The sequence below is a fragment of the Notamacropus eugenii genome, chromosome 1 (genome assembly GCF_028372415.1).
Source record: "Notamacropus eugenii isolate mMacEug1 chromosome 1, mMacEug1.pri_v2, whole genome shotgun sequence".
NCBI classification, from domain to species: Eukaryota; Metazoa; Chordata; class Mammalia; order Diprotodontia; family Macropodidae; genus Notamacropus; species Notamacropus eugenii.
The window spans coordinates 105,794,597-105,815,215 of record NC_092872.1 but is presented as its reverse complement, the minus strand read 5'-3'; the positions used below and the strand labels follow the sequence as shown (position 1 = coordinate 105,815,215).

Genomic DNA, 20,619 nt, shown 5'->3' with positions numbered 1-20,619 from the left:
GATTTTAATAGAATCTCTGCCACAATCTATCTTCTAGTCATGTTTTATTGCATGGCATACAATTTCCCACTTTCAGCAGTTTTCAGGCTTTCAGTTCTTTATATATCATCATTAATTTTTCCTGATGATGGCCTAAAATGCCCCAAGTTGGAGACACAAGTGGCAGTTACTGAGGTCTATTCCTTTAGGAAGACGGTGGTCACTGCTGTCCACATCCTCCTGAGCATCAGAACAAGCTAAGTACAGATGCAGAGATGACTAAAAGTACGCAGGACAAATGTAAAGTATTTTCATTGGTTCAAGCACGTATTAAGTTCCTACCCTATGAAGAACACTGTGCTACATGCCACAAAGTTTAGACATGTTTGATCCTCTTTGAGCATGAAGGACAACAACACATTTAGACAATGCACAGTGTTTCCTGGCTAGCTATAAGTAAAAATAAAATTACAGTTCTGCTCTGTTTTTTCAGGGTGGTCAGTTAGGTGTCTTAAAACTGCAACATCTACAACATTAGATCTGTACTGCCTGGGCACAAACCTCTTATAGGATCATAGGACACCAAGAAACACGAGACTTTTTAGATATCGTTCCCAACACAGCAAACTGTCTTTTTGTTAATTTTTACAAGCATGTTATCCTCTCTATGGAGAAGAATCAATAAATCAATAAAAAAATATTAAGTACCAACAATGTGCCTGGTGTTGTAAATGCAAAGTCAAAGACCCTGCTACCCACAAGTAGCTAACAATCTATTGAATAAAACAACATGACAGGTGCATGTATGAAATACGAGATAGATACATAGTGTCTGGAATGAGGAGGAAGAACATTAGCTGCTTAGGTGAATCAGGAAAGGGTTCATGGAAAAGATGCCACTTCAGCTGAAGCTTTAGGGAAATGAAGGCTTGTATAAAGGCACAAAGACAGTAGACGGAGTGTCATGTGTGCGCAATGGCAAGAAGACATGTTTTGCTGGACCACAGAAATCTGTGGAGAGTAGTGTTGAAGCCAGATTGTGACTTGCTGATGACTGAACACAAATAGTTATTAAAATATCTACCATGACTCAGAAACTAACTAAACCTGTGAGAACTGATGAGGCCACCAAGTGAGAGTGAAGAGAGAAAAAGAGAAGGGTACAGCCCATAAAGGCTGACTGAGGAGTCAGTAAGGGCTGGGCTAAAACACTGCTTCAGATACACACTGCCTATATGAGTATGGACAACTGACTTAAACTCTCAAGTGCTCTCAGGAATTCCTTTTGAGCACACATTTCAAATGAGTTGCTCATCTGCAAAAATGGAAGGAGTTTCCGAAGTCACAGACAAAAAGCCTAAGCACAGTGCCCTGAACTTAGATTACATTTAATAAAATTTGTTGAAATGATGCTATTTCTTTCATCCACCATATTTTTATGCTTTTTTCTTTGGAAATGTTTTAAAACCAGTGCTGTATAATACAGGCAGATAAGTTCATAACTTTAAATCTTGACTATTTATGAGCCAAGATATTTTGTGCTAATAATTTTTAGCCACATGATATATACTAAGCACTATTAAAAACGACAAGATTTCAGGATGTACATAGTCTTGACATATGGCCACATATTGAGCTACCAAAGAAAATGCTTAGATATCACTGTAAAAAGAAGGTCAGGGAAACAATTCCTATGTAAACGCAACTGAACTAAATAACAAATGATTTCTAGGCTATTTTTGATAATAATATTTTGTGGCATGGGACTAAAGAACTGCAATTACAAGAACATGACGCTAGGTGGTGGTCTTTATCAAGCTTCCCTCCAGTTGAGTAATCTGTGTACCAGATAAATAACAGTACCAGTGAAATAACAATATGCAAAAAGCAAAAACATTGCACAAACTGGATTATATCCTACATGTGTTTTGAATGAGTGGGACACAGTGACTACATTAAAACACATTACTAACTGACTAGCAGGGAGCTGAGAATAATGAACGTTATGTCCCACTTGCAATGCTGGGCATACTGCTCCACAAACTTGCTATTAGAAAGTAATTTACAGTTTTCATATTCATTAAATAATTTTATATTCGCAATTACCTTATAACACAGATACAGAGGAAAGGGTGTTGGCCTGGAAGAATTCAGAATAATTTTTCTGCCACTGTGACATGGAACATGGGGCCTTTCCTGTGCCCTCTGTGGGCCTGTTTTCTCATCTGCATATAAGGGAATGAGTTTAAATGAACTTGATGGTGCTTATGACTCTACGTAGAACAGCTCTTTCTAACTTGCTCCTCAGGAAACTGAGGATCAGAAAGATTGAGTTAATTAGTATCTAATGATTGGCAAGTGGAAGAACCAGAGCCAGAAGTCAATTTCCTACTTGCCCTCCTTGCCTTAAAGTACTATTATACAGATGACACAAGATAATGCATATGAAAGGGCTTGAATATAATGGGTATACCTATCGTAAAAAGATTTCTTGAGCAACAGAACTGACTGATACTTAGAAACAATGTCTTCTGACTTTTTACAATATAACATCACTTCTTTAATGTAAAATATGAATTAAGTCCTTTTTATGAAGGGAAAAAAAGAATACAAATTGGCATTATCATTATTATTCTTACTAATAAGAATCTTACATAATTTTATGAATGACTTGTGGTAAGTCACATAGTTACTTAAGCACTTTACAAAGTGCTTTATTTACATCAACTCTGCACAGAAGGTATTTTTATTCTGATTACACAGACAAGGAACCTGAGGTCTAGAGAGTTTAACTGTCTTGTCAATTTATAAATATTATGGGACTTGATCTCTTACCCTCATTCAATGGTTTCCTACTACAACATTCTATTTCTACAATAAAGGAAAAATGCTAGATTACAGCTTTTCAATGTGAATTATCTACTTGAAATCAATGAATTAATATTTATTGAAGCCCTAGACCCTAATGAAATCCACTCTTTTCACATCAGAGATTAAAATATTCCATTAATCCTGAATGACTTCCGATCATGGAGCTTTCTAAATAATAATACTGAAATTAGCCAACACTTGATCTAGAGACATTCCACGAAAAAACTCAAAATGGAAGCATCAAAATTAAAGGAGCAGTATGTTGATTTTAAAAAGGAGTACATTTTTATTATTCCAAGAGAAATTTAAGCATGGATTCTGTTTCTGATGGAAAACTAGAGCTGGAAACCGTTTTTTCAGGTCACCTACTGATAGCATTTTACAGATGAAGAAAACAGACTCCAAGGAAGCCAGTGATTTGCCTATGGTTACATAACTGGTTAATACCAGAGGCCAGGGCAGAACCTAGCAATCCCCAATCCCTGGCCAGTGAGCTTCCCCCTGTCCTATATATAATATGCCACAGGCCTTTGAACGAGGCCTTCAAGTCGGTCAGGTTCTTGCACTTGCAGACTTGTTTTTGGCATAGCTGCTATGATCATTTTGTTCATCTTCTGATTCGTTTAAATCAAGGTCAGAATCTAATTCATCACTGCTCTGTTCTTCAAATCTTCTGTTTCTTCTGCCGTTGGATATTTCATCACTCTCAACATCTGACGTTTTCTCTACCTTGTTAGTGATCCTGATAGAGGGAGGGGAAAAAAATCCAATTATCTGCCAGGCTTTTATCATTTTCTTGTTCAGTAAAGGCAGAGGAAGCCTTTTCAAAAAAAAAAAAATCTACTTTTTTTGTTCCTGATCAGCAGGAATTTCAGTGAAACAAATATGAATAAAGATCCCTGGCGATTAAATTACAAACCTAGCTAATGATAATCTTGCTGGTCATACACCAAGTCCAATCAAATTAGTACATGACCTTCATTAGAGAAAAACTTTTTAACACAAACAAAATCAAAACCATAAACAAATGTCACCATCACAGCATTCTAACTAAACTGTTTTCAGTTTCTCTGTTTTGTCCATTGTCAACCTGAGTCTTATTTTGATGACGGTAAAAATTTAAAAATAAGTTTATCTACATATTAGTCTTGTAACTTAAACATTTTTTACATTTTCTTGAGACAGAGGCAGAACCATGCATGAATACCTACTGTGAAAAATGGGACTTCTAACTGAAATCAAACAAACCTACTCTGAGAACTTTATGTTTACAAAGAAGCTCCACTTTCAAACGCCTAAGGAGGCTTAGAGTATATCACGTAGCAGAAAAACACATGTATTTATTCCACTTTGCAAAGGAATTTGGGTCTAAAACCTCTCTCAGGAGAAGCAGATTGGACCAGAAGCTAAGGAGGAACAGATAAAGGGTACCTGAGTTTGATGATGTGAAGTGTTAAGTACAATAGCAGTGCTTGGAAAGAACAAAATAAGATCAAGTTTGGGGCACATATTGACTCACTCTCTCAATGGTTGTATACCAAGTAGCAAATGAAGTTACACTAAATGCTTGTATCATAAGGCTTTTAAGTTAGTCTGCATCCCCAGGGGCAACATTACAGGAATACTACAAGGGCAACAGCCAATATATTCCAAATAATAACGTGGTTTTCCATTTGCTATAAGAAAGCAAAATATGCAGCATTATCTAATTCACCACTATTTATTTTCCTTTCTGGGTCAGGTAAGCAGGTCTTACATGAACCAGAGAAATACAGATTGTACCCTGAGTCCAATGACCTCAGCCAGACAGAAATGAGGCTTGACTTAAAATCATGCTACAAACAAGAAAAATTTTTAAAAAATTTTAAAATATAAAAACATTAATTTATTAGGGATGATTAACATGAAAAAAAGATTGTTGAAACTTACAATATGGGGGAAGAACTACTGAAAATGTTAAAACTGAAATTCTCTTGCAATCAGTTTCCACAGATTAATACTAGCCCATTGTATAACTATACTGAAATATAAGTCCTAATTAGTTGCCAGAATGCTTCAGTGAAAGAAAACTCATGTGCATCAAGTAGGGAAAGAGAGAAATAAACTTTCATGGAAATAAATACTCACGGAAGAACAATTTCTTCTTTCTTTCCACATTTAGCACAAACTTCAAGTTCACAAGCGCATGGTCTGCAAATCATGTGATAAGAATCCTTCACTGTCTTTTGTAAACATTTAACACTAAAGAAGAAAAAAAAGTGATACCATTTCAATTTAGCTGTTTGAATTACCTTTTATCAAATGTTGATCCTTTTCTTTCTCCTAATAAAAGCTTCACAAATGCAAAAATTAAAAAGAAAATCTATTTTCACCAACCTCATTCAACAAATGTTTAGGAAGCACATGGAAGGGAACCTAGTAGAGGAGGTAATATGCACTAAAATATTAATACTAATTAATAATAAAATTAGAATATAGTAATAAAATGTGTTATGAGAACCAAAGAAATAAAAAACTACTTTTGTCTAGGATCACGGAGAAGGTTTCTTAGAGGTTGTATCTGAATGGGGCCTATAAAAAGGAGATGCAATTCCACAAGAGAAGATAAGGGTCAAAGAGACTGAATTCCAGAACAGAGTGATAATGCGAACAAAGGCTCATATGAAGGTATGAAAAGACAGAGAGGATGTTCAGATGAATTTAAACTATATGAAAGGGACTAGTTCATATAAGGAAAGTTGGAAAAAATGGATGGGAGTTTGGCCTTAATTGAATAGACGATGCAATCACAATTATCCATTTTGACAATGAGAAACCATAGATAGAAATCCAGCTTTAACATCAGAAAGACCTGTCGTTGAATACTGGCTACGTGACCCCAGGACAAATCATCTCATAACTCACTAAGAAAGACTTCAGTCTCAGACTTGACCTACACTGGTAGAGGGACTTCCTTTTATCAATGTAGTAACAGGTCCAAGTGAAAAAACAAGGGGTGGAGGGGTTGGGAGTAGTAATCATTGAAAGCCTCTAAGTATGGAAGTAAAGTGATCAATTCTATGCTTTAAGAACCTTATTCTAGCAATGAAAGATAAAACAGAAAAAGTCAGCTAAGAATCAAAGCAGAGGAGTGCCTAAAGAACAACGAAGAAGCACATGGTAGGTAGGCATGAGCAGAGTAGAAGAGAAACATACGCCTTTAAAAGAGATGAGCTGGTCAGGTAATGAACACAGGGAATAAGGTAAGGAACTGCCTTTGTCAAGAGCATTAGAAAAGGCACCCATCAGGCCAGGTGGGTCCCCTGTCGTGACATTATGGGCCAATACAGATGAGTCACGAGATGGGCAAGAACAAATGGGTTCTGATTTGTGTCATTAGGGAAATACCTAAAATTATGTAACCTCAGATCTACAGGAATATCCAACTAATAACTGATGCAGAATGCTTTATAAACATTATCTCTTTTGAACCTCACAACAACACTGGGGAGTAGGTGCTATTACCCCAAAGTCCAATGAATTGTCCGTGATCACCCAGTTGGAAAGAGCACTCCAAAGTCTAGTATTCTTCTCACTATGCTAAGTCTCTTCATTCTACACAGGAACCTGAAGACCAGGTAAGTGGAGCAGATCTGCCCCTTGTCACAAAAGGAGTAAGAAGCAGAATCAGGATTTGATTTTAAAATTTTCTACTCCAAATTTAGCACTCTTTTCAATAAACCACATTACTCCTAATGGGAGTTCTGCATGAGTAACTGTCCCACTATTAGAAATGTCTATTAAATGAGTCTTAATTCATGATCATTGCAGTGACGGTTTAAATTAAAACAGGCACACATCCAACTCAATGTCATAGAAGCTATGAAGTATCTTTAAGAATGTCTTTTAAGTTTTTAGTCAAGTTAAAGAGATTTTTCTATTACAAAATTTATTTTTTAAAAAAGAAGAAAGTAATAAACTGAGACTTCCTCTTAAAAATACACTAGGAAAATAATAGTGTTTGGGTCTCATTTTAATTTCTTTGGAAATGGGCACAATTTTAACATCTTGCTGGTTTACCTAATACCAAATCATTTGTCTTTAACTATTTTTTGTAGTCACCACAAATCAACAGATCTTTTGCATCCGTTTTTGTCCAGTCTCTAAGAAAAAACAGTTCCTAAAAAGGGGAAATGATCAGTCTTTGAAGCTGTGTAGGAGGATGAATAGAGTCATTCCTAGCATCATAAACAGAAGTATCATTGTCTGCGAGGGCAGAGATGATTACAAATTTACAATCAAAAAGAATAAACACTCAAAGAAAACACAAATTATGTTCTCATGTGCACACATTATAGAGATAGGTATATATATGTATATATACATATATGCGTACATAAAGAAAAAAGGAACCTATTTAATTAATGAATATAATGTTCATCAAATGGTGAAAAAGCAATGATCAAAAAGACTAATCTTCATTTCTAAAGCACTAGAATATATATAAATTTAAAAAGACCCAAACAAAAATTAAAAATAATTACTGAGTGCCTATAATGTAAAGAACACAATGCTAGGTGTTAGAGTAATGGGGGGTGAGATATAAACACAGATAGCTAAAATACCCAGTATCAAGAGTAATAAAACAAAACGTTAGGTCATTACCAACCAGGAAGCCACTAAAGGCTTCTTAAACAAGTAGCAATTGAACTGGATTTTAAAGAATGGGCAGAAAACTTAACATGAAAAAGGAAGGGCTGCATGGAGGACACTGTAGGTACAAGAAACAACCTCAACAACGGCATGAAGGGAACAAGGAAAGAGCTGTCCAACTTGTGGAGAAATAAGTAGCAGGCTGCTCCTCCAGAGAGAAAACCGATGAACTCTCCATGCAGATCAAAGTATATTTTTTCACTTTCTTTTTTCTTGCTTTTTGTAAAATGGAAATTGATTTTGCATGACTTCACATGTATAATAGGTAATCACACTGCTTGCCTTCTCAATGAGTTGGGTGAGAAGCTCGAGGGAAGGAGAAAATTTGGAACTCAAAATTGAAAACTGAATGACAAAATAAAAATATATATAGCAGGAAATATATAGATGAACAGATGTTGCCTTGAATGTCAAGCACTGGGATTTAGAATTTACCTAGAAGACAATAGGGAGTCATCAAAGATTTCAAAAAAGATGAGTGATATGACAAGATCAATGTGAAGAAAGATTGCACTGGTATGAAGACTGGATTGCAGAGAAGACTTTTCTCAGACAACTAAAGTATCCCAATAGCCTAGGCAGATGGAAACAATGAGCCAATCTAGGGTTATAGAGGTAGCACTAGACTGGAGGGGTAAGATTTGAAAGATGAGGATGAAACAGGATGGATAGGACGATATCATGCATCTCCATTCCAGGCATCATCTCCATCTCTTCACCAAAGGACCCTTGGGACTCTATCCCCAGGACCATCCTGGACTTTGATATGTGAACTTTTGCTCTATCTTGCCTAGAGCCAGATTTCCATATTATTTCCCAGATATCTCCACACTGTGCCTCCCTGCATGCTACATATACGCCATTGCCAGCTCCTCGTTCCATTCTGTCCTCCCTCATTAGCATGAAAGCTCTTTGAGAAAAGAGACTTTCTAGTTTACTTGTACTGCTATCTCTGGGCCAGCTAGGCAGCACAGTGGCACTCTTGCTGAGCTACAGTCAGGAAGACTTATCTTCCTGAATTCAAATTTGGCCTAAGACATGTATAAGCTGTGTGATTCTGGGCAAGTCACTTATCCCTGTCTGCCTCAGTTTCTTCATCTATAAAATGAGCTAGAGAAAGAAATGGCAAACCACTCCAATATCTCTGCCAAGAAAACCCCAAATAGGTCACAAAGAGTTGGATACAACTGAAAACAAGTGAGTAACATTTGTATCTCCATTACTTGGCTCACAGAAAGGACTTAATAGGATAACTCCTCCTGTCTGTTTATGTCCTTCTGTTTCTTTGTCTCTATTTGTGAATCCACGTCAAATAACCTTTCACCTACTATAAAAAGAAAAAAAAAACCCTCCAAATAGCCCTTTATCCTCTCCTTTCTATTTTCTTATTATTCTGCCATATCTATTAGAGCAATGATAAAACATGGGGATCATTGATCTGAGGATATCTAAACTTTATAAACATATAGTAATTAAATACAAACACAACAATAGCATACTTGTCCTACTAAACCTTCAAATAATCTAGTATGAACTGACCAACTGGTAGAGCTTTAAAATCCACAATGTGTTTGGGGAACACTCTCTAATTCACCAAACAATTCTAATTCAAAGAAATTATTGTTACTTCGCCCAGTCTACCAACTATGTATTTCAAAACAGTTTTAGAATCTGCAGTTCCTTTTTCTTTTTATTGGAATAGGAGGGTTAATTACAATAATTCCTAAAGTATGTAAACTACTGAATGATGACCAAATATTTCAAGGCCATTTTTGGAAGAAAAAAGATTCAAACTGGTATTTGAGGGCAGAGCTTGTAATGAAAGGGCTCACAACACTAATCAATCCTGAAGAAAAGGAAAATCTAGACAGGTTTATAACTCATCAAAGTGATGAAAACATGGTTCCCTTTACAATAATTAAGATTCAAATTCCCTGGGAAGGTTTCAGTGTAGTTATACTATATTGGTATAAACTCTGAATACAAGCCCCTATGACTAAAACTCAGCTATCAAGTAAACTCATCTTCCTGGTATGTGGCAACACAACATTCTTTCTTGTCAATGATTAACTTTTTAACAGTCTCATCTATTATAAGAAACAGGAGTGCTGGAATTGGAAAGCATAACACAATAAATAATGCTTAGCTATTATGCTGAATGGCTCACTGATAAATATGAAGTGAATGAAAATTCAAACTTGCTTATTGTTCAAGTAAAATGTATAGTAGGTACAAGTTGTATGTAGCATATTACTCTATATTATTTGCCCATAAAAAGTAGTGTAAAAAGCCAGAAAAGGAAATAGGAAAAAGGAAACAGGTTAATCAAGTAGTGAGAGCTCAAGTACTACCCTTGTTATATAAAAAATACTAAGAGACCTAGAGAAAGCACTCCAGCATTTTGGTCAATGTTCTATGGGGGATTTATGCTAATATATGGACATAAAAAGCAGAAGATGAGGGGACATAAATGGGCTGTGACCTCACTGGGGATGTAAGTGTCCTCATCCATGACGTTGGAGATCTACAAAATTGTAGATTTTGCAAAAATCCTAGCATTAATTATTTAACAAGCATTGATTAAGTATCTAACATATACCAGGCACTATACTAGATAGCAGAAATCAAATTTGATTAAAACAGTGGTATCCAAAATGGAGCACATGTAGCCTGCCACAGTATAGAAGATAATCCTCTGGAATGTGGCAAAAAAAGTATTAGAACTTACATTTGTTTTAAAAAGAAATTAAGCTTTAATAACAATTAATATGTGGCCTGACACTGGCATCTTCAGTGCACACTAGGCAGTCACATATCAGGAATGATACATGAGTTACTGGGACCTCCACAAAGCAGAGGAGTTGATAATAGAGTCCTTACTCATTCATTCTCAGTATACGGACATACTGACAGTTCATACAAACCTAGTTAACCAAATTTATATTTATCCAGTTCAACTAAACTATCACATCTAATAAATAAAATCTAAAAGGGACCCAAATGTCGAAATTATCAAGATTAATGTACATAACATACTCGACATATTGATTCTAAAATAACTGAAATTCATACCAGAATAATGATCAAAAAATCCATTAAGACAGAACAAAAACGATTACTTCTACTCCAGCACTGCACAAAAAGCCTGCCAGAAACTGACAGACCAGAGAAAAGGGGTCTGCCAGAAGTCAGAGGTGGTGCAGACCAACAAACTCTAAGCACAGAGACAGGCCAGAGACAAGCGTGGCAGGGCACTGTGTCCAAGAACACCAAGTGGAAGGCTCTCAGACAAAAGTCCCCAAGTCGACAACCGGAGCCCCAGGGAGCACCAGCAGACAGAGACGTGTGTGGCAAATCTTAGACCAAGGGTGGTGAGGTACCCAGGCGTTTTGGGGTCCCTAGCGTTTCTGTCTTTAGATGCCATAGAGAGCCCTGAAATTCAGTGCTCTGAACCTCAAAAATCTAAAAGGACCTAGCGCTGAGGCTGAGGTCAAAACAGATGCCTAGGTGACCCAGGGCAAGCCCGTGCAACGCTCAAAATGGGACCAAAATACACAGCAGGAAGCCGAGTCTGGTGCATGCCCTAGGAAGTTCCTCGAGAAACTTCTGCCTTCGAGATGACACAGATACATGAAATACTTTTGTTTGAAGCAGTTTCTAAGTCACCTAACATCAACATCTAGCTCATGTGCAGAAAGGACAACCTGAGCTCAAATCTGGATTTAATCGTATCTACTTCAGTTTCCTCAACTGCAAAATGAGGATAATAATAGTACCTAACTCCCTGATGAGGATCCAGTGAGATATTTGTAGAAGTACTTACTTAGCACAGAGCTTGGCACACAGCAGGCACTTAATAAGTGCTTATTCTGCGGCACTTTCCTTCTCTGTTATCCATAGGGGTAAGGAAGGAACTTTGTTGAAATTTAGGAACCCTGTGCCTCTCTAGCGTTGCCCTGGTCTTCCAATCTAGCGTGTCGTAATTCTATCCTAAAGGGAAATGAGCTTCTTGTGGCATAACCTGCCCTTGATACTATGTTGGCTCTCCATGACCACTACTTCCATTTAAATGCTCACGAATTAATCCATTTGTAATGACACACTCTAGAACTTTGCCAAGTTTGCCGTGCTATTCTTCCCTTCTGCGAGGTCAGTGGCTTGTCCTCTCTCCTCCAGGATTCTGCAAAGATCACTGACAATGGTTTAGTAGTCACTCACAACTAGTACGATTCTCTGGTGACCTTAAGTGAAGTTTGTCTGGGTGTGGTGAAGTGATCTCTCAGAGAGAAATACGTCCTTTCTTACTTTCTCATTTACCTTGAGTTTCAATTCCTTCTTTAACTCTTCTGTTTTCCTTTTTTGAAAACAAAAATTCTTTTCCATGGCAAGGAGAATAAAATGAGAGCTGGAGTAATTTTGTCTTTTCTCTTTTATTCATTCTCATGGATCCATTTCACCCCAGCAGACATCCTAAGCCCCTATTCAATCTTTCTCTAGAACACAGTATAGCTTTAAAAAAAAATGAACAAAAAACCCTTTTTTGGTTCTTAGCATTCTGGCACAAGCTATATGTATACTTCATATAAATACACATGCATTTTTTTACATGTGTATGCTTAACAATAATAATAGTTTTTCCCCAAAAGAACAGTTTAGCATTTAATTCTTGAAATTAGGGTTAGGGGTTAAATTATTAAGAACACATAGTAAAAAATACATGAAAACTTAAAGGGCATTTCCCCCCAAATTGCCTATAAATTAAATATTTGGAGTGGGAAAGATTCTGAAAATATGTTGTTTCAAAACACCCGTTTTAAATAACTATTTAGAAATGAAATGAACTTATGACTTTTGCAGTAGCCAATACATGTGAGATCAGACAGAATGATGAAGTATCAGCATTACTATACAACTTATTCACACTAAGTCTTGCAGTCTTGTGTTTTAGTGACTAATTCAGAGTCATTTGTAACCAGCATAAAAAAAATCACCATTGCACTAAACAAAAACAAAGTTACACTGATATAACTAGGATAGCAGAATTTTTGACATATTGAAGAGTCATAGGAAATTTATTTTCAAGAATTTTAAGAGTTTTACAGCCAAAATTTAATTACTGAAGCCAAAAGTGGTAAGATGATTAGAAAAGGAAATGGGTGGAATATACAGTAAAAAACAAGAAAAAGTCCACAGTGATACATTGGTATCCCCAAGACGTTAAAAGAATGAAGGTAAAGCCAGCAGCCTACTGGAAGGACATGGAATAAAAAAAAAAATCTGAAGGATGAGGTAAAGAAAACCTAAAATCTACATACATAGAGGAAATAGCTCCAATCATAAAATAACAGATCCATCCAAGTATGAAGGTAAAAAACATAGATACATTAAAACCACTATTTCCATGTGATTAATATATTTTCTATAATTACAAAATTTTCTAATATACTCTTCAAAGGAATAGAACACTTACATGAAACTTTCATCTCAATGAAATAATAAAATACATTTCCCTAAATGCATTTTGCAATTTGAATTTTCATTCCTTTGAATAAGGACATTGTTCCCTATTCCCTTCCCCCATCTCTGTTCTAAATTGGCAGTATTTATTAGATTATATGTAGTCACTCACATACTAATCTTGTATTTTTCTTTCACTTCTGTAACTTACTTCTTAGTTCATGCAAGTAAGAAAAAAAACTCAGATGAAGGGGAAAAGGTTTAGTGTTAATTACACAAAGTATAGCACCAAATTTATCTAGGCAATTTTATCACAAAGGTGCCATATCCAGAGCAATGAGCAACAGCAGTACAGTATTTGTCCAGACTTGAGAAACCAGTTTGCCATTCTGATTGTGCAACTTCAGAATTTATCTTGAACTGAAGATGATGATGCGTATGGCAGAGAGCCGAGCTGAGGCTTGAAAGCAGCAGAACGCTTGAGTTTTCCCACATGTGAGACAGAGCTTCAGAACTGCCATCTTCATTGTACAGAGGAGGAGACCAAAGTGCAGAGGGGTCAAATGATTTGCCCCCAATCATTTAGCTATCTTTGAAAAAGATCTGAATTTAGGAATCTGGTCTTCTATTTAAAAAAAAAGCCTTAAAATACTCATTTTTACATGCATTATTTCATTGCTAAAACAAGCCTGGGAGATGGGCAGTTCAAGTACTACTGTCCTCATCTGACAAAGGAAGGGAACCACAGTGCAGAGGAGTTGAGAGACTTGACCAAGATCACACAGCTGTTAGCTCTAATCTTTGGGAATCATGTGAATTAAAGTACTTGGTCTTTATTTTAGTCCCTAATGACAGAGAATAATAATGTGTCTGAATTCCTATCAATTTGTTACTATAAAGGTAAGGATGAAATCAGAGGTCCTGTTTCAATGCTTATGTTAGCATTTCAAAGCATTTTATAGTAAAAGCCCTGAAAGTTTGGACAACATAGCTTTAAAGTACACAAAGATTCTGGGGACACCCTTTATTGTTATGTAGTTTTATTTGTATCAAGTGGAGTCTTGCTCAAGCTAATAAGAGTAAAGTCAATCAACTAATTCATATACATCATGACCACGCTAGCTAATGGTTCTTCCCTGTTGCCAGACATTATCAATATATATGCCGTTCCTAAAGGTTTTGTTCATTTTCACTGACAACTACTTTTCTAATAGACCCAAAAGTCCTAAAGGACTCATGAAAAGAAGACTCTCATTGCTAGTGGTACCCTTATGAAAAGTGACCCTGAGAGAAACACTTAGTTTAAATACTTAAATATTATGTGTCATACATTTATTCCAAAACTTGAGATGATGAAATGTTATAGTGGTTACTTTTTTCCATTTTTTAAAACTAATGTTTTCTCTCTCAATCATAGGTGTTCCTTGATGAAAATATTTATTACTGAACTTAATCTAATGGTAGAAAATAGACAATATGGTTTTAGAAAGTAATTTTTTGGTAAAATAACAATAACTTTCTATTTCCCTTTGGATGATTTAAAATTCTAAATCTCCTGAAATAATACATTTCTATAGACTAGCAACCTTATACAATCGCAAGCAGAATGTTAGTGTTAAAGGGATGGGCCTTTTTAGCAGCAAACAATTTGAGGTCATTAAGAGCACTGAACAATTTTCTAAATGGAGTCCAGCTCAACCACCTCTTACTACTCAATTTGTCCACAGCAACCCATAATTCATTAATTTGGTAATATTTAGCCAGGAGAACATGGCACTGTGCAGATGGTGACAAGTGTGGGTGTTTGGCTGGCATACACTACACAATTAGGAACTTAAATGGTAGATCTTTACACAGATGGCTGCATAGTTAGATTATATCATAGACAGGCTTCCTAACTCAACATCGTCTCTTAGGGTAATAGTAGGGTAACTCACGGCCATACTTTAGAGAAAGCACTAGTTAGTTGATCCTGAGACTGTTTTATAGCAGACTAGTTTCCTTTATGATCTGAGAATGTCCTAGTTTGCTCCTACAACCAAAGAGTAAACAAGAAAGAACAGGTCCTTTCCTGTTCCTCATAACCACAATTACCTGACATCCTCTCTCCTCCCCTCTCCTCAAAATCTTATGTATGGAAATCCCAAGAAGTTACAATCATTCCCACATGGAGATACGGAAGATTAGAGTCACAGAAGCACTGGGGGGGGGGGGGGGGGGGGGGGGCGTGGCAAGGGGGTGGAAGAAGGGAGAGATGGGTTAATTCCCTGGATTTGTAACCACTTTCCAACTCCTGAGCCAAGACTACAACACAATCCAATTTCTCTGGATTCCCCATGACCAAGTAGGCTAACTCTACTGTTCATCATTATTATTCTTGCCCTATTCCTAAAGAGGAAGCTGTGGAATTAGGATCAACTGCCTCCAAGTATCTGGATAGCTACTTGTATGTACACTAATTCACTGGAGGTGGGGTGGAGAGAGAGGAGCAAGGAGGAAAGGTGAGAAACACTTCATGTCAAATCTCAACTCTCACAGAAATAGCCTGGGACAGATGGGTTTGGCTTTGTGTACTTGTACAGGAGTGTTGTTTTCTATTTCTGAGACAAGGACATTGTAGCTGTTTATTTCTTTGTCTTTCCCTTGGTGGATGAAAAATGCGAAATTATGTGAAACACCTTAAAACCTGACATGTCTCAGAGGGAGCGGGAGTTTCCAGGAAGGCAAATTACAGACCAGGAGTGGGGTATGCTTGTCCTCAGGGGTCGGGCCATACGTGCTTCAGACACAGGCAGGAAGGCCAGACTTCAAAATGGGCTTTTTTGCTCTCCTCTCCACCTGAGTGAATACTACTGTTCCTTCTGTGTCTACTATCCAGCTCTTATCAACAGCACAGTTTTATTGGGAGACTACTGAATTTAGGGTCAAGAGGCTTGGATTCAAACTTCCTTCTGCTACTTACTAGCTATATTTCAATGGACAAGTATTTAGCCTCTCTAAGTGTTTTTTTTTTTTAAATTTTTGGTTGAAAATTTTCTCCCTCCCTCCATCCCCTCTCCTTTCCATTTCATAAAGGAAGTCATGCAAAACATATTTCCATATTAGCCATATTACAAAACAAAACAAAATGAGACAAATAAAAAAGAGGGGCGACATATGCTTCAAAATGGGTCTCCCTGGAGCTGGGAGTGCATTTCTAACCCTTAGAACTGCAATGGATGATTGTATTAATCAGGGTAGCTAAATCCTTTACAGCTGATTATCATTACAATAGTGTTGCTACAGTGTACTCGGTTCTCTGGGTTCTGCTCACTTCACTTGCAGCAGTTGAAGTTTTGTTTCTGAAACAATCCCTTTCATCTTACAACACAACAGCATTCCATCACACTGATATCACACAACTTGTACAGCCATTTCCCAATTGATGGGCATCTTCTCAGTCTCTAGTTCTTTGCTAACACACACACACACACACACACACACACACACACACATTTGCTATAAACAGTTTAATACATATGCGTCTTTTCCCTTTTCCTTTGATCTCTTTGGAGTACAGTTACAGTAGTGGTATTGATGGGTCAAAGGGTATGCACAGTTTTATAGCCCTTTGGGCATAGTTTCAAATTATTCTCCAGAATGGTCAAACTAGTTGACAACTCCATCAACAATGCACTAATGTACTTATTTTCCCAGATCCCCTCCAGCATCTGTCATTTTCCTTTTCTGTCATCTTAACCAATCTGATGGGTGTGGTGGAGTGCCTAAGTTATTTTAAGTAGAATTTCTCTAATTATCAATGATTTGCAACATTTTTTACAATGACTATTGATAGCTATGATTTCTTCTGCTGAAAACTGCCTGTTCATCTTTTTTGACATTTATCAATAGGAAAATGGTTCTTATTTAAAGTAATTAAAACCAAATTAGGTTCACTTTCATGTATATTTGAGACATGAGACCTTTATCAGAGAAGATTATTGTACTTCTCCCCCCTTCCCCAGTTTTCCGCTCTCCTTCTAATTTTGGCTGCAATGGAGTGCAATCAAAGTCACTCATTTTTGTTTCCTGTGAAACCTCTTGTCTTCTTATTTGGTCATGAATTCTTCCCCCTCATCCATAGATCTGACAAGTAATTTTTTTCTGTGCTCTCCTAATTTATTTATGCCATCCTATATCTCTCAATCATATACTTATTTTGACCTTATCTTGGTATTTACTGTGATATATCCGCCTATGCCTAGCTTCTAACTGACTGCTTTTCAGTTTTCCCAGAAATTTCTGTCAAATGGTTCTTGTCCCAACAGGAGGGCTCTCTGGGTTTATCAAACACTAGGGTACTGTGCTTTCCTGCTTCTGTATTTGGTTTACCTAATCTATTCCACTGATCTACCACTCTACATCCTATCCAGTACCAAACTGTTCTGATGCTTACACTTTGCTGTGTAGTTTGAGATCAGTACTGCTAAGCCACCTTCACTTTTTTTTCCTCCAGATGAATTTTTTTTATTGTTTTTTTCTAGCTCTATAAAGTAATTATTTGGCAATTTGATCAGTACAGCACTGAGTAAGTAAATAATTTCAGTAGAATTGTCATTTTTATTATATGGGTTCAGCCGATATGAACAATAATATTTCTTAAATTATTTAGATGTCTTTATTTATGTAAAAAGTGTTTTACAATTAGTTTATATAGTTCCTATGTGCGTCTTGGCAGGTAGAACCTCAAGTGTTTTATACTGTCTGCAGTTATTTTAAATGGAATTTCTCTCTCTTCCTGCTGGGTTTTGTTGGTAATGTATGGAAATGCTGCTGATTGTATGGGTCATTTTATTTCCTGAAACTTCGTTAAAGTTGTTCAATGTTTAGTTTTTAGTTGACTTGGGTTTCCTTAAGTATATCATTATATGATCTGCAAAAATTGAAAGTTTTGTTTCCTCATTGGCTATGCTTAATCCTTCAATTTCTTTTTCTTGTCTTATTTCAATAACTAGCATTTCTAGCACAATACTGAATAATAATGGTGATAAAGGACATTTTTGCTTCATCCCTAATCTTATGGAAATCTAGTTTATCTCTAATACAGATAATGTTTGCTCTTGGTTTTAGATAGATACTACTTATTATCTTGAGAAAAGCTCTATTTATTCCTATGCTTCCTAGTATTTTTGATGGGAATGGGTGTTGTATTTTGAAAAAAAAAACTTTTTCTGCATCTACTGATATATATAATCATATGATTTTTGTTTCTTTTGTCATTGATTCCAAGTATCTTATAGTATGTAAAAGAGATGAAGCAGTAATACTTGTGACTATGTACTCACAAGAGTAAATATGAGTGTTATGATGCGTTCCCAGGAGCCTGAATACTCATGGGATTCCCTTTCTTTTTGATGCTACTAGAGAATGAATTGCAAGGTAAAGATCAGATCCATTCTCTCTAAAGTTGTCTCTGTGGGGGGCGGAGCCAAGATGGCGAAGTAGAAAGACGCACATACACATAGCTCTGAACCCACAAACCACAGAACGGCTAGAGGGGACTAACCCAGGGCGAATTCTGCACCCAGAGACCACGGAATATTGGAGCGAGGGAGATTTCTGTTCCGGAGAGACCTGCAAACCTCTCGCGGGGGGTCCTTCGCGCCGTGGACTAGGCGCCGGGACGGGGAGCAGAGGGCAGCCCTGCAGCGGCCACGACATCGTGAGGAAAAGATCCGAGAGGGCTACGGGGACGGGATCTCCAGCGGCCACGCGGGTCCCCCCACCCACAGAGGGACCTGCAAACCTTTCGCAAAAGGTCCGTCGCGCTGCAGACGCGGAGCCCAGCACGGACCTGTGGCGGCGGCCGCGGCTCTGAGAAGTACAGATCCGAGAAGGCTCCAGAGACGGGATCTCCAGCGGCGGCACTAGCCCCCCCACCAACAGGTGACTGACGGGGATAGATGAGAGAGTGTCTTTGGCAGGTCGAGAGGGGAGTGGGGTGCCCCCATGGCTCGGGCCCCCCCAGGAGATAGAAGCTGAGAGGCGGCTACAGACAGGGGCTCCCCAAACGGGCGGGAGCCTGGATCCATTGTGGAAGGTCTGTGCATAAACCCCCAGAGGGAACTGAGCCAGAGAGGCAGCCCTGCCCCTAACCACCTGGACTTAATTCTCGCACTGAATAGCAGCCCTGCCCCCACCAAAAACTCTAAGGCGGGAAGCAGCATTTGAATCTCAGTCCCCAAACGCTGGCTGGGAGGACCAGGAGGCGAGGTGGGTGTGAGGAGAACATTCAGAGGTCAGGTCACTGGTTGGAGAGGATGCCAAGAAAAGGGAAAAGAAATAAAACCATTGAAGGGTATTTTCTTGGAGAAAAGACACTTCCTCCCTTCCTTTCTGATGGGGAGGAACAATGCTTGCCATCAGGCAAAGACACAGAAATCGAGGATTCTGTGTCCCAGCCCACCCAATGGGCTTGGGCCATGGAAGAGCTCAAGAGGAATTTTGAAAATCAAGTTAGAGAGGTGGAGGAAAGACTGGGAAGGGAAATGAGAGGGAAGAGGGAGAAGCATGAAAAGCAGATCAGCTCCCTGCTAAAGGAGAACCAAAAAAATCTTGAAGAAATTGGCACCCTGAGAACTAGCCTAACTCAGTTGGCAAGGGAGGTGCAAGGGGCCAATGAGGAGAAGAATGCTTTCAAAAGCAGAATTAACCAAATGGAAAAGGAGATTCAAAGCTCACTGAAGAAAATAGATCTTTCAAAACTGGAATGGTACAGATGGACGCTAAGGACTTTATGAGAAAGACAGATATCTCAGAACATACTGCGCAGATTCGAAAAATGGAAGATAATGTGAAATATCTTATTGGAAAAACAACTGACCTGGAAAATAGAATCAGGAGAGACAATGTAAAAATTCTGGGACTACCTGAAAACCATGATCAAAAGAAGAGCCTAGACATCATCTTCCATGAAATTATCAAGGAAAACTGCCCTGAGATTCTAGAACCAGAAGGCAAAATAAATATTCAAGGAATCCGCAGAACACCACATGAAAGAGATCCAAAAAGAGAAACTCCCAGGAGCATTGTGGCCAAATTACAGAATTCCCAGGTGAAAGAGAAAATACTGCAAGCAGCTAGAAAGAAACAATTCAAGTATTGTGGAAATACAATCAGGATAGCACAAGATCTGGCACCCTCTACATTGAGAGATAGAAGGGAATGGAATAGGATATTCCAGAAGTCAAAGGAACTAGGACTGAAGCCAAGAATCACCTACCCAGCAAAACTGAGTATAATACTTCAGGAGAAAAAATGGTCTTTCAATGAAATAGAGGACTTTCAAATTTTCCTGATGAAAAGACCAGAGCTGGAAAGAAAATTTGACTTTCTAACACAAGAATGAAGAGAACCATGAAAAGGTGAACAGCAAAGAGAAGTCATAAGGGACTTACTAAAGTTGAACTGTTTATATTCCTACATGGAAAGACAATATTTGTAACTCTTGAAACATTTCAGTATCTGGGTACTGGGTGGGAGCACACACACACACACATGCACACACGCACACATACATAGAGACAGAGTGCACAGAGTGAATTGAAGAGGATGGGATCATATCTTAAAAAAAAAAAATGA

General features: G+C 37.7%; 1 protein-coding gene across 7 annotated transcripts in view; it reads right to left on the bottom strand.

The window, feature by feature from the left end:
* C1H9orf85 (chromosome 1 C9orf85 homolog) overlaps window positions 1-20,619 on the bottom strand; it is a 284,217-nt gene that overhangs the window by 186,599 nt on the left and 76,999 nt on the right. For 5 of the 7 annotated variants that reach the window (XR_011967532.1, XR_011967531.1, XR_011967533.1 and 2 more), the window contains exon 3: window positions 4,978-5,091. Coding sequence is in view for 3 of the 7 variants with exons in the window: in XM_072611530.1 (XP_072467631.1) it covers window positions 4,978-5,091 (114 nt within the window). In the remaining 4 variants the exon portion in view is untranslated. Of the gene's footprint in view, window positions 1-3,112; window positions 3,593-4,977; window positions 5,092-20,619 lie in introns of those variants that run through there. The other 2 variants (XR_011967537.1, XM_072611515.1) reach the window with 1 other exon arrangement.